The sequence below is a fragment of the Gouania willdenowi genome, chromosome 24 (assembly GCF_900634775.1).
Source record: "Gouania willdenowi chromosome 24, fGouWil2.1, whole genome shotgun sequence".
Lineage (NCBI taxonomy): Eukaryota > Metazoa > Chordata > Actinopteri > Blenniiformes > Gobiesocidae > Gouania > Gouania willdenowi.
In genome coordinates, this window is record NC_041066.1 from 25,318,715 (window position 1) to 25,333,398 (window position 14,684).

General features: G+C 36.6%; 1 protein-coding gene across 1 annotated transcript in view; it reads left to right on the forward strand.

The window, feature by feature from the left end:
• disp1 (dispatched homolog 1 (Drosophila)) overlaps positions 1–14,684 on the forward strand; it is a 40,969-nt gene that overhangs the window by 16,783 nt on the left and 9,502 nt on the right. The window contains exons 3-6 of the mRNA XM_028439908.1: positions 6,486–6,515; positions 8,208–8,331; positions 8,403–8,530; positions 11,122–11,216. Of these exons, the coding sequence (XP_028295709.1) occupies positions 6,486–6,515; positions 8,208–8,331; positions 8,403–8,530; positions 11,122–11,216 (377 nt within the window). The remainder of the gene's footprint in view (positions 1–6,485; positions 6,516–8,207; positions 8,332–8,402; positions 8,531–11,121; positions 11,217–14,684) is intronic.

A 14,684-nucleotide genomic window follows, 5' to 3' on the forward strand; every position in this document is an offset into this window, starting at 1 on the left:
CTCCTGGAGATGATGGAGGACTTCTGTAGGTTGACGTTTTGTCGTTTTTGGTTAATCATGAGCGTCCGTGGTCAGAACCAGCAGCTCTTCCTGTGTGTTGACCTTATTAATGGGCTCAGTGATCCAGAAACACTCTCCCTTTGGTAAATACAGTAACACAGGAAGGTTACAGTGGGCTGGAGGAGGGACCAGCAAAGGAACGCCATCTATTTAAAGCTCCAATCATCACCAGTGGTTCTAAAACGTTTTAGGCTCTAGTCCCTTTCTCTTATTTCTGAATCCTCGTCCCCTCTTTGTCCAGCTACGACATTTTTCTTATAAAACTATTTAAAAACATCTATAGATCATAATGATGGAATGAATGAGTGATAACACATTACATAACACTCACTTTTATCACAGCGGGTCACATGACCAATATTCATGTCAGCATTATAGTAATGAGTGATCTGAGCATTAATACAGGAAAGAACAAAGAGTTTTTAAAGTTATTTTGGTTGTTTTTCTCTCATTCTGTGTATGTTTGTTGTTGTGTTGCTCGTTGTGAAGCATTTTGTGTATTTCTGTAGTGCTTTTGTGTATTTTTCCTGTAAAATGAATGTTTTTTGGAGCCATATTGTGTGTTTGTATGCATGGCATTTTGTTTTTTTGGAGTATTTATTGTGTATTTGTGTTGTCGTTTTGCTTGTTTGTTAGTGCTGTGGGTTTGTGGTCAGTTTTTAATTGTCATTTTCTGTCATTTTGTTTATTTTTCAGAGTAATTTTGTGTATTACTGTTGTTGTTTTGTTCATTTTTTCATTTTTATCTCATCTTTTACTGCATTTTTCTGCAATGTTGTAATTCTTTGTATTTTTTAATGTATTCTTGCTCTTGTTTTGTGCTTTTTTATGTCATTTTTTGTTATTTTGTTCGTTTACTTTGGGGGCCACATAAAATTAGACTAAAGAAAGTATAGAATACAGTGTGTTGTTGTATTTAAAAAAAAAGAAAAGAACTATAATTAAAACATTTAAAAAATCCATTCAGAAATCTCAGGCGACCCCACATGGGTCCCGACCCCAAGGTTGAAAAAGACTGATTTAGTGGCTTCTGAATAGATTTCTTTCTATAATTTCTATAACTTCCAGTCATCTTACGCCTGGGGTGGGACCAACACTGTCTTGCTCTAGTACCCCCTGTAGTGCCATCACGTACCCCCATTTGAGAAACACTGCTCTAAAGCCCCTCCCCTTATGTTCGACAAGAACATTTTGCTCAGAATTCTTTGAAAAAATAACTTTACAGAATAAAGATAACAGTGATTACACACATTTTGTAGAATCTCATTTTGTAAATAAGTTGAAATAACAGTATTTAGTGTCTCCTGAATACATTTATTTCTATAGTTTTGACTCATTTCCTGCCTGGTGTGGAACCAACACTGACTCATTCTATTTTCAGTTCATGTTCTAGTCAAGATCATTTCTATTTTCATTTTTTTGTGTATTCTGTTGTTTGTTCTTTTTTTATTCTCTCTTATTTTGTGTTGTTGGTATTATTTAAATTATTCTCTCAGTGTTTTTAGTGTCGTTTGGTGGTTTGTTTTGTTGTTTTGTATGTTTCTCTGTTATTTTTGTGTATTTTGTAGTTTTCGTGTGTATTTTTCTCTCATTTGTTGTGGTTTTGTGTGTTGCTGGTGATAGTAAGTATTTTTCTCTTTTTGGTGCCATTCTGTGTATTTTGTTCTTTTGTTCTTTTGAAGTATTCAGTATATTTCTCTTTTATTTTGTGTGTTTTTGTTGTTGTTTTGTGAGTTGCTGGTAATGTTTAGTGTGATTATCATTTTTTAACTAATAATAAACACAAAACCCCATATTTTTAATGCTTCAGTGTGTTATTTTTCCTTTCACGTACCCCCATTTGAGAAACACTGGCCTACACTAATGCTCTTCCCATGCATGAGCTAATGCTAACAGCATCCTGCTACAGGCAGTAAAAGGTCAACGTTAGTTTTATGTGTACCAGATAAATTACTGCCATCAACTGGGATGAATTCTTGATCTCTTAAAATATTTTTTTCCATTTGGCTGAAACAAAGTCAAACTGTAGCGTCACAGCCTCATAATTCATAAGAGACAGACAAAGATTAGCCTCAGCTCTCGTAGGAATCCTTTCCAACTTTATCCAATAACTCTTCCATGTTTCAGCCATGTTGCTGTCTGAAAGTCTGCACTTCAAGGTCATACATGGAAAACTAAGAGATTTACATGAGCTGTTTGTAATCTGACCTCAGCTACTGAGAAATGGGACTAAAACAATAGAAGAAGAAATAACAAGGAATACAGGCTGAAAGATGGAGTTATAGATACATTTAAAGGTACAGTCTACAGACGTGTTCATAAACATCCTGACAGTAATCATTACATAATGTATTCAGACCTCTGGAAAGAACCAATCAGCACTTTATTTTCATAAAACAAACTGGACACTTTCATAGATGTAGTGATTACTGTGTTTTTAAAGAAGTTTAATAAATATACCACTTCAGAATCAGAATCAGAATCAGAATCAGAAATGTTTTATTTGCCATGTACAGTTTTGAGGACAGTACAAGGAATTTGACTTGGTGGTTGGTGCACAAAACAAGCTACAAAAAGAAATAAAAGAAATAAAAACAAAAACAACAAAGAACAACCCAGCAACAATAATAATAATAATAATGATAAATATAAAGGATGAGGGATAGATAAAGGATAGATAGAGAATAAAGGATAAATAGGATAAATATAAATATAAATATATATATACAGTGCAGCAGGTATCAAGCTGGTGGAGGTGGTGATCGGGGGGGGGGGGGGGGGGGGGGGGGTTCAGTGGGTGACTTGGGGTGTGTTCATGTGGATGGTGGCAGAGGGAAAGAAACTGTTTTTGTGTCTGGAGGTTCTGGTCCTGATGGACCGAAACCTCCTACCAGAAGGGAGAGATTGAAACAGTTTATGACCGGGGTGGGAGGGGTCGGCCACAATCTTTCCTGCACGCCTCAAAATCCTGGAGGCGTACAGGTCCTGGAGGGAGGGCAGATTGCAGCCGATGACCTTCTCTGCAGAGTGGATGATACGCTGCAGTCTGGCCTTGTCCTTGGCCGTAGCTGCAGGTACCAGATGGTGATGGAGGAGCAGAGGATGGACTGGATGATGGAGCTGTAGAAGTTCACCATCATCTTTGTTGGCAGACTGAACTTCTTCAGCTGCCGCAAAAAGTACATCCTCTGCTGAGCTTTTTTGATAAGGGAGCTGATGTTCAGCTCCCACTTGAGGTCCTGAGTGGGTAAGGTAAGGCTGGGTTTGAAAAATCGATCAATCGATTTCAATCAATTCTCCTTTGTATTTATAATAAAAAATACTAAATAAAATAAATTAATAAAAATACTAAATGAGTAAAATAAAACAAAACATACACAAAATGACTCCAAAAAACATACATTACAGAAAAAACACCAAACAACAAAAATATAAAAATTACTCAAAATACACAGAACTGAATATTAATACACAAAATGACAACAGAAATGCACAAAACTACACCAAAAAAGATACGAAAATACACAAAATGATTCCAAAATCACTACAATGGCAAGAAAAAAACAATAATTATACAAAAAAATGCACAAAAACACAACAAAAAGATACAAAAAGTCACATAATGACTCCAAAAAATATACATTACAGAAAAATACACCAAACAAAGTAAATATAAAAATGAGTTAAAAAAAAACAAACACATTTATCATATTCATGTCTCATAGAATTAAACCAGATAAATCACACTTTTATTTACAAATAAACCCTTTATAACACTACAGAGTACAGTATGTACACCTCTATGTACATACAACCTTATAACACATACTCATTTGGTCATTATTAACAACTGTACTTAAGCTCCTCCCACTATATGAATACATACTTCTGACAGGCACTGTACTGGTTTATGAGAATGAACAAAAAAAAAAGTGAAAAATTAAGTGTTCTTGAAGTTTACTGTTACATTTACCAAAGACCTGAATTATTGCACTTTAAGACAATTCAAAATCATTTCAATTTCTGGATGTTTGCTTTTGTTTACAATTATGTATTTATTTTTATGGTTGTGTCTATTATACAGTTATATTTGTTGTGCAGCCACTGGAACTTTAGCACAAAACCTTTGTGGGACTCAAAGAATGAGAATGTGTTGTTTATAATGTGTTACTACTTTATTTACATCTGTGCTTTGAGTTCTGCTCAGGTCATGTTAAATAAAACCTACATGATTAATGTAACATGAGGATGTATTATTAATATAAATATTCATATTTTTACTAATGCACCAAGATAAAGCTGTAGTTTCTACTATTTACATCATTAGTTCTAATGAGAATGTGTTCCATATCCTAGTAAAATGGGTACTGTGTGATATCCTGAACTAAAGCCAAATGAATAGAATCGTGAATTGAATCGATTCGATTTGGGAAATTCTAATCGATACCCAGCCCTAGTTAAAGGACTAACTCACAGTGATGGGCCAGGTTGGATTAGAACCAATGACCTGATTACGCCACCACTGTACTTTCTGAAAGTTCTACCATTGAAATGTCGCTACAGAAACTACTACACAAACCATTTAAAAGGGACTCTTTGTAAACGTGTCCTTGACATGTTTGATAGAGCAGATGTTTCAGGACGTGTCAGGATGTTCTATGTTCCGTCTCCTGACCATGGAGACATCTCTATCCATCTGTGGATCCTTTCTTTCTAAAAGCCCCCGCTGTGATCAGGTGGCCACATCTGATTCTCCACTTCCTCTTCCTCTTCCTCTCCCTCTTGCCGTCCTGTGCTTTTGGCATTCCGGACGCTCCCCCGCTGCTCCCAGTATGAGCTGAGGAGAAATCCAGATCAATGTGAGCAGCTGAACGTCAGTGGAAAGTAGTCGTTAGTCAGTGTTTCTGTTGGGTTTCAGTAGATCAGCTGTGCTTCACTAAAGTGTTTCAGTCATACAAACTGGGTTTCCTTTATGGATTATTTCAAAATAAAAGCAATAGTTCTAAATGTTGACAAAGTATAATGTGTCTTTGAAGGTGTTTCCATTGAAGGTTGTTTTAGGGGCGGAGCCTAGTAACTCTGGTGAAATCTCATCTCTTGAGATGTTGTTTCTCAGCAGAATGACTTTGGTCTGTCAATCAAAGCTAGTGGGTTGGACCTCTTCTTGGTCCTTTAAGATCGATTAGTTTTCCTGTCAATCAAAGCACCACCTTATGTGCTTTGATTGACAGACATTCTGCTGAAAAACAACATTATGAAATAAAAAGGCCATTGTGGAAAATGACTATGAAATAAAAATGTACATTGTAAAAAAAGTTTTTTATTTTATAAAACCTTAGAAAATAAATAAAAAGTAATTTCTTTAAGAAGTATGACCATTACAATAGTCCAGTCTCCTGATCTTTCTGAGTCATTAAACCTTTCACTCTGGAGATGTTCTTTAGGTGGTAGAAGATGTTTTTGTGATAGATTTGATCTGATGCTGAATGTCAGATCTGAGTCAATCAGAACACCAAGGTTTTTGACTTGGTCTTTATCTTCTAAAGATCCAGACTCAGATACTTGCTGACAGCAGTCCTCTCTTCCTTGTTACCAAAGACAATCACCTCCATCTTGTCATGGTTTAGTTGAAGGAAGTTTTCACTCATCCATCAGTTTACTTTTTCTAAGCAGTCACACAACACCTCAATGGGACCATAGTCATCTGGGTTCAGTGATAGATATAGTTGTGTGTCATCTGCGTAGCTCTGATAATCAACCTTACAGTTGTGTAAAATGTGTCCTAAAGGAAGCATATAAAGGCTAAACAGAAGAGGTCCAAGAACAGATCCCTGAGGAACCCCACAGGACATTGGTAATCTGTCAGATTCAAAGTTTACAATGTTTACAAAATAACTTTGATCCTCCAAGTAGAACTTAAACCATTACTTTAACATTTAGTCCAACCCATGTTTACAATCTGTGCAACAACATTGTATGATCTACAGTGTCAAATGCAGACTTAGATCCAATAGAATGAGAACAGATACTTTAGTGTTTACAGTGGAGATCAAAACAAACTTTTGAGCAGTAACCCGAAGCCTTTTACATCTTTTCTTTTTAGTAAATGATCTTTGATTTCTTTGACCTATGAAGCCCACACTGTCTTTATCTGATAAAAATCTAGAGCTCAGAGTGTTTTTCAGTCTGTGGAAGGTTCAGAACTATCAGATACTTTCAGCCTGTGAGCATCAGTGACGTGACCCAGGCTGTGATGAGTTCACTGTGAAGTGATTCTGACAGAAACGTCGGCTTAACTCGTCTACAGCCTGAGGTGGTGGGGGGTGGGGGGTGGGGGTTCAGGAGGAACATAACTCCCCGTTTTTAATTGGCAGCTGCTTTGGCTCTAAAATCTAATAATGATTTATCTTCTCTGTGTGTTACAGCCCAGTGAGACCGTTTCGATTCCCCAAAAGGTAAGAACTGCCAAACTCTCTTTCCTCGTCTTCCTCCTCTGTGTTTATCATCCATCACTGATGGTTTCTCTGTCATTATAGAGCTTTTTAATGTAGAGCTGCAACTAACAATTATTTTCATAGTCCATTATTTGGTCAGAAAATTAATTGATTAATTGATGAATCAGATTTTTTAGAAAAGACAGTTTATCTATAAAACACATTTAAACCCTCCTTAAGCTGATTAAACTGAAATAAAAGTGTCTCTCACGCACAAACAAACGCTCACACACGCAAGTCATCCACAAAGACTTTGCAAACACACTCGTGAGCGCGCGCACACACACACACACACACACACACACACACACTCATACACATACAAATCTCTGCTGGTGAACAAACGTCTCTGCGTAACGGTCAGTGACATAAATCCTACGACGCAACAAATCGATAACTAAATTTGTTGCCAACGCTTTTAAAAGTTGATTTTTATCGATATTTATTGATTTGTTGTTGCAGCATTATTTTAAAGTTAGGTGGAATAGTACGTTCTCAACCCCTCGCATGCACGAGCTCACACTGAAAGCGCGTTAAAACAGTTTTTAGTCACGTTTTTTAACATATATAATGATAAAGTTTAGTGTTTATTTACTGCTGAATGAAACATGAGACAACAATGTTTCTACACAATACAAGTGATGAGCTGAGCTCCTCTTCTGCAACAGCTGTGAGCATGCATGTGAGTGAGACGGAGCACGGGGGGAGGGGGTAAAGGCGGAGCCATCAGGGAGGCTATATTCAAAATGATGCTAGCTTTTGAAAATCACCTACCCTACCTTTAAATAATCTTCATGCACAGTAAATTATTCAGAATCACAATCAGAAGAACTTTATTTATACCAGGATGAATTACTTGTGTTATTGAAAATCATTTTAATTTTTAGAAGTTCTGACACAACCATCAGCTTTTAGCTTGTAGAGCTCAGTTTGAACACTGCCCTAAAGCAGGGGTTCTCAACCTCATTTGGGGTCGTGAGACTCCATCAAACTCACCATATTGTAACCTATTTTCATCACTTTTTCTTGTCATATTTTTTATCCTTTTAATGTATTTTTGCTAAATTACTCCCATTTCTGACACTTTTTATTGACTTTTCTTCACATTTTTTCCACTTTCCAGACATGTTCACTTATAAACCCTTTCTACCACTTTTACACCTAATGTCACATATGTTGACCTATTATTGTCACTTTTAACCTCTTTTCACCATATTTCATGATTATTTTTGTCAAATTAACCACATTCACCATTTGTCATGCTCATTATTTGCCAGTTTAAACTAATTGTTCCAATATTGACACTTTAAACCCATTTTACCACTTTTTTTGTCTGTTTTTATCCACTTTAATTTATTTACAGCTTTTAACCAATTTCTGTGGTTTTCAAAATCCCATTTGCCACCATTTTTGGTCACTTTGAACCATTTTATTAGTGATTAAAATCAGGATTTCCATCTTTAAGATGACTATAATAATAATAATAAATGTTCCTGGATAACATTGAATATTATTCAGATGAATAAATAAATGTGGTTATCACAGATTCATCAAACACCTATAGCCTTTAGCCTTTATGGATCAACATATCATCCTCGTATCACTATTAATATCATTGCTGTATTAATTACTGTGGTTCTGTGTTGTACACAGCTATGCAGAGCTCATAGCTGATTGGCCAGTGGTGGTACTGGGCGTGTGCACGGTGCTCATAGTGGTGTGTGCTCTCGTGGGCATCCTGGTGCCTGACCTGCCTGATTTCTCCGACCCCCTACTGGTGAGGACAGACTCCACAAAGGGATCTGAACTGGTTTGGTAATGGTTTTTTTCTTTGTTTCTTCCTTAAAGGGGTTTGAGCCTCGGGGAACCGCCATTGGTCAGCGGCTTGTCACATGGAACAACATGGTGAAGAACACGGGTTACAAAGCCACGCTGGCCAACTATCCCTTTAAATACGCTGACGAACAGGCCAAGATGTAAGACACACACACACACACACACACACCCTCTATCTTACAGGTACAAGAACATTTACACTCTAAAGGTTTGGAACATGAATTGCTAGAAATGTAACATCATTTTGCAATATAAAAAACAGTGATATAAGATTAAAAGGTGCACAAAATAAAATCCAGTAAAATAAAGTTTAAAGAACACAAAGGGACGTGAAGTCATGTGACCCTCCTGCTTCCCGTAGCTGCGTACATGCTGCAGGTTTATTCTATGTTATTTCAATAAATATCCCACGCACTTTGGTCTAAAAAAAATTCAGAAATTTTTACCATTTGTTCCATGATTATTCAATAGTCACACTGCAATGTGTTTAGTGTCTTTTCTGTTATTTTGTTTGTTTTATGAAACATTTTTTGTCTTTTTGTTGTTATTTTGTGTACTTTTGTTGACATTTTAAGCATTTTTGCTGTTGTTTTGTGTATTATCTTGGGCTTCATATAACTTACAATTTCATGAATTACAATTTTGTTTTTGGGGCTAAACGAAATTAGACCGAGGGCCACATGTGGCCCCTTAGCCTCCAGTTGCCTATGTCACACCTAAGGTTTACCTTTAGTTTAAACTTTAGATAAATGACTTTTGACGTGATCGTCTAACAGACAAATAAACGCTGGGGAGAGTATGAGGTCTTTAGCAGATAATGAGGGGGTTTATTTTGAAGGACTGGACCTCTCAGTAGTTTATCTGAGACTTGTTTTGTGCTGCTTTAATTTTATATTTGAATATTAATATTAAACATTTTTCTTAAAATTCTGGATTATTCAAGAATATTTTTCCTCCAACGCATTGTGTGCGTGAGTGATTTCTTTCTTTTCCTTGCGCTGATCAGCTGTTCTCTGGGTGTAAGGTGGGGGGCGGGGCTTCAGGTGGAGGTGTCACAGCCCCCAATGATGGACGAGGTCAGGGTTAGAGGATACTTTAGAGGTTTTGTTGAAAAAGACTGAAAGTAAAGAGGTCGTCAGTCAACAGCAGGAGCAGGTCCTAGCACGTTAGCGCTTCTCTGTGTTTTTTGCTAACGTCTCTGTTGCTATGACAACAGTCCCTATGCAGGTCTTTGTCATCATTTTACCTGAAGATCAACCTCAACAACACATTTATTGAACTTAGAGAGCTTTGAGAACGGGGGATGGCTTTATTAAATTGTCCATGAATAATTACCTTCTTACCTTCATGGATCACTCCACATAGATCCATATGGTATAGATTAGAGTCTGATTAGATAATAGATGTTTTATCTGAGGCCGTCTTTGTCCTCCTGCATCTGTCTTCAGGTGTAATTGTGCTGCTAACGTGTGTGGATGGAGATCCATCCATCATTACATCATTACATCATTACTCTGGGTTTCATCTGACCTGTAATCCTACTCTGTTAGAGGATCAGATTACTCCTCAGAGTAAATCCATGCACGTGATCTGAGGATGTTCATCTGTTATTAGTGAGGATGCAGGAGGAAACTTTTTAAAAAACTTTACAGCATAGCCATGCATGCTGATGAATAGTTGACCTCACTGGCATACTGTAGTTTAGTATGAAGTAAAGATTGACAATCACATTGGTGGTTAAATGAATCTGTTCCCACACAATTAAAATCTGTATTTTCTTCCAGAAATAGTGTTTTTGTTGGTTTAGTTTCTTACCAGGGTTTTAAAACTTAAGCTTAGCCACAGGTGCAGGAAAGTTGATGGTCTGTAGATGTTGTAGGAGATGAAGTAGGAATGTGCTGAGTCATTGTATAACGTGATTTATTTTAGGTTAACACATTGTTATATCTTGATTTTGTCATTAGTCATTAAAAAAATAACTATTTAGAGTCAAGGGGCCACATTAGGCCCCAGAACCACAGGTTGCAGACCCCTGCTCTGGGCGAACCACAGCTGAACATCTGTCCTGGTATCATAGCCCATCAGTTCTATTCCCTCCATGATGATTCTGATGAGGTCTCCCACACCCCCCCACCCCACATGCGCTCTGTCACTATGCTCGGTGAGCTCAGTGAGCGCTACCCCGCCCGTTCGTCACGCCCCCCCATTGGTCTGTTGCTCCGCGTGCTCAGACGCATGTCCTCAGTGTTGGTGACGCAGCAGCGTGTGTAGCGTCCATGTCAGCCCCTGATTCACAGGAGGAAGACTCAGAAGACCAGGAAGTTTCCTCCTTTTGGATTTTCAAAATAAGGTCACTCATCCTACACACTCGCATAGATGCGACCAGATGAAATTTTCACTGGCGCACACTGAAAAAATAGTCACATATGCAACCACTTTGGTTGCAGTTTTGAGGCCTGGTAATAGTTGTAGTAGAAGCACATGTAGTAGTCATCAAAATTTTTAATAAAACCTGTACAACATCAGCATTTTATTCATTTAAAGGAACAAAAAAAGTCTGATAAACATTGGAACCAGTGTCCAAATAACAATAATTATTAACAGCACATTAGCAGCTGGTGCTAAACAGAAACATATAGTCCTGATCCATCTATTCTGATTCAAACTGATGAATGCTCTCTGATTGGTCAGCAGCAGTAGCTGTCGTTAACCTGTCCGTTTCTGTCTATAGTCAACAGGAGCCGAGGAGGCCTGAGGAGCACTTTGACAGAGACAAACGACACGCTGAGTGGGACTTCAGTAAAGACTTCTTCTGTGATGTACCAGGTATTTATTTCCTTACATGATAAACACTATAAAACATCATTAAAAACATTAAAACCATGAAACCAAACCACAAACATGTTACAGAGGAACCAGTGAAAGCAGTTTAGTGGATATCATTGTAGATTAAAAAGTAAACTAAAATTACATGAATAGGTGCATAAAGTTAGTTCGCATTTTATAAAACATGTAGCAACATTTTGACATTTGAATCGTGTAGATTGGTTAAGATTTGTCAAAGTAATAGCAGGTTAAATATTGTATGGAAGAGTAAAAAATAATAATAAAGAATGTATCTAATTAATTAGATACATTCATTCATTTAAATCCCACCACTAAAATATATACTTGTAATTTCTTGCTAAATATATTTTTCAATGTTAATAAAAAAGACCAAATGTTGGGGTGATTGTAGATGATGTTTGGAAAATATTTTATCTCAACAACTGAATTTTTTGCAATTTTGCACAGTTTGAGTCAATGCACAAATTTAAATTTTAAACATTAATATTTCACATTTGGAGCCAAAAAAACATTGTTAAAAACAAATAACCAACATCTCCAAGCTGACAGCGGTTTGAAATCGGCCTTTAAACGCTAACAGCTGCTGTCAAATTGCCTGACAATTCCTGCGCAGCAACTATAATCTAATCACATAATGTGATTAATGTCAGCAGTAGAAGGACGTGTGTGTGTGATTTTATTTGAAAGAGAAACTTTTAGTTGAAAACATTCAGAAAAAACAGTTTTCAGTTCAATTCGTTGAACATACCACAACAAATTTACATAATTAGCTAAAAAGAAAAAAATACAAATAGCAAAACACTTTAAACTTATTTACAAAAGGTACATTGTAAGTGTAGAAGTGTTGTTGTTAATGTGTTGTGTGAAGTCACACAGAAAAGGGGGTGGGGTTATTTTCAAAATAAAATACTAAGTGTTCAATGGTAATTACTTCTGGGGCCTTTGATGTGGATGTGTATCTGCTCTGCTGTGTAACTGCAGATCAATCTGTTGTCCTTCAATCACTGTCATACATGTGATTCAACCATGGATAAATGCAATATTTATATGTGAAATACAATGTTAAGAGTGCTTCTATCAGGTCAAACATGGCATCAACGGAAAGGTCTGGTCCTCCCGAGTCCAAATATGTGCTCAGTTTTTGGATTGTGTCTGAAATGGGCCTGCTGGAGGTCCTGTGGAAGGTTGGTGGTTTCCTCTGCCAGGGTAACCTGTCAATGGATGCAACACGGAGTATTTTATTTTGAAAATAGTCTCTCCTCCCTCCGCACACTTTTATGTTTGATCTCACACAACACATTTACAAACTACTGCAGCACTTTTACAAAAGGTTAAAACAAGGTTTAAAGTTTCTCCTTCTCTGCGTTCTGTGGGTGATGCTCCGCTCAGCCACAGATCATCATCTTACAGGGAAAGATCAGACAAATGTCATCAAATACGCTCCAAAGCAGCTCCTCTTCCTCGTCGTCAGTGTAGGACGCCATGACTGAAAAAGTACACAGCATGCAAAGGATTGTGGGAACTGGAGGATTGTAAGGAAAGGATTCTGGGAATTGTAGGATTTTATGGAAATTTCACAGGGAACCACTATGTGACGTTCCGTTCCAAGTCCGCTCGAGTATATGAGGTCGGAGGAGTGCGTACAGTCTACACAGTGCGTTATGTGTGGATTCTTCCTGAGTATGTTTGAGCCTTAACACTATCTGGTGTTTGGAAGAGGATAGAGTGAAAGGAGCGCCTGGGAACTGGTTGGTGGACTAAAGGTATGCTATTTAACACTACGCAAAACACACATTTTTTATCAGGATTATTAGGCTACTAAAACAGTGAAGGTAACAACTCTGTGGTGCGCGGACCTTGTTCGGGACTAAACCGAACTTATCAGGCTTCCACATGCCCTTAGTCAGCAGGTATCATAGTGACAATTAACAGCCAATTGACGCGCGTAAGTTGATCTGAGAGGTGGGGTTTGGAGTGGGGCGGGTCTGATTTTAATAAACAGTTTATTCAAGCTAACCGAGCTTGTTAGCATGGACTCACTGTTTTTGGAACAAGGGGCACAAGTGTTGATAACGGAGTAAAAAATAAGTGGAGATTTATTCTTAAATAAAAATACATTGGACATGATGTCCACATTATTTATGTTTATGTTTCTCAAGCAGATTATCCAATCAGACAGCAGAAGGAATCTCATTTGGGTTGCCAGTTTCTTTGGTGAAATCCAGCCTGCTTGGGCCCTATCTTTTTCTTTTTTAAATAACAAAATTCACAAACATAAAATAGCACAACAGATTTGTTTAAATGACAGTCAGTAGTTATACGTAATACAGAGAGTTAGTACCGTGTCTACCTAAACCCCAGCAGGTGATTGCATGAGTAATCACTGCTTAGGAGCTATATTATAATGATATTTAATAATATATGTATCAGGCAGGTAAGATTCTGGCAACAAAAGTTGTATTGTAATTGTAATGACTTTATTGAACCAGTAATAGTGTAAACTACATACAGTACCTTTAACACACAACACAATGTTTTTGTTACCGACTTTAATGTTTTTATTGATTTTAAGCTGTTGCGTTGAGTTGTGTATGAAATGCGCTATACAAATAAATTTGCCTTGTTTGTTTATGTAAATGTTTGTTTTTATTACATTTGTTCAATAAAAAGTTCACAAGAAGATGTAACTGTTTGTAGAGATGTAAAAATTAATTGTGAGGCAGTTTAAAATGGATTTAAATGTGTCACACTTTACTCTGAAATTGAATCGCAGTATTTTTAAAAACAAGTATATATATTTATTTTTTGTTTACATGTTTTATTCTTTTACAGCAGAGGGTGCTATCTATTTAGAATCTGAAATTCAGGACGCACCACCATGTTTTAAATCAGGAGTGTGGAAGCATTTTGGCTTCTCTATTTTTTTTTTTTTTTTTTTTCTTTTTTTTTTTTCTCCTTGTTTGCACATGCTGTTGAAGGTTAACACTACAAGAAGTGCAATCTTTTAACAGCAATGCATATTTTATTATTGCAATTAAATAAATAAATTTTGGCTTTTTTGGCATTTTGGCTTCTCTAGACAAAATGAAGGAAGTGAGAAAGAAAGAACGTGTGAAATCCAAGGTCAGAGGTCACAGAGAAACAAGAGAGAGAGAATGAAAGCCATAGTTTTAAAGTCCAATTGTTAAGACACAAAATACATTTTCAGTTGCATTTTTAAAAAGAAAAGCAACTATTATGTAGTTTAGCATAGTTTACTGTAGAGCCAGAATTTAAATTAATAGACGTCTTCTTCATTTCTACTATTTATATATTTATTTTTAATTAAATTGCATTTTTTTGCATAGTTTATCAAAGGATTCTTTTGACAATTAAAGATAAAAAAAAGTACAGTATTTTTATTTTTGAAGAAAAAAATGAATATTTTTCAGTCATCATTTGTCTACG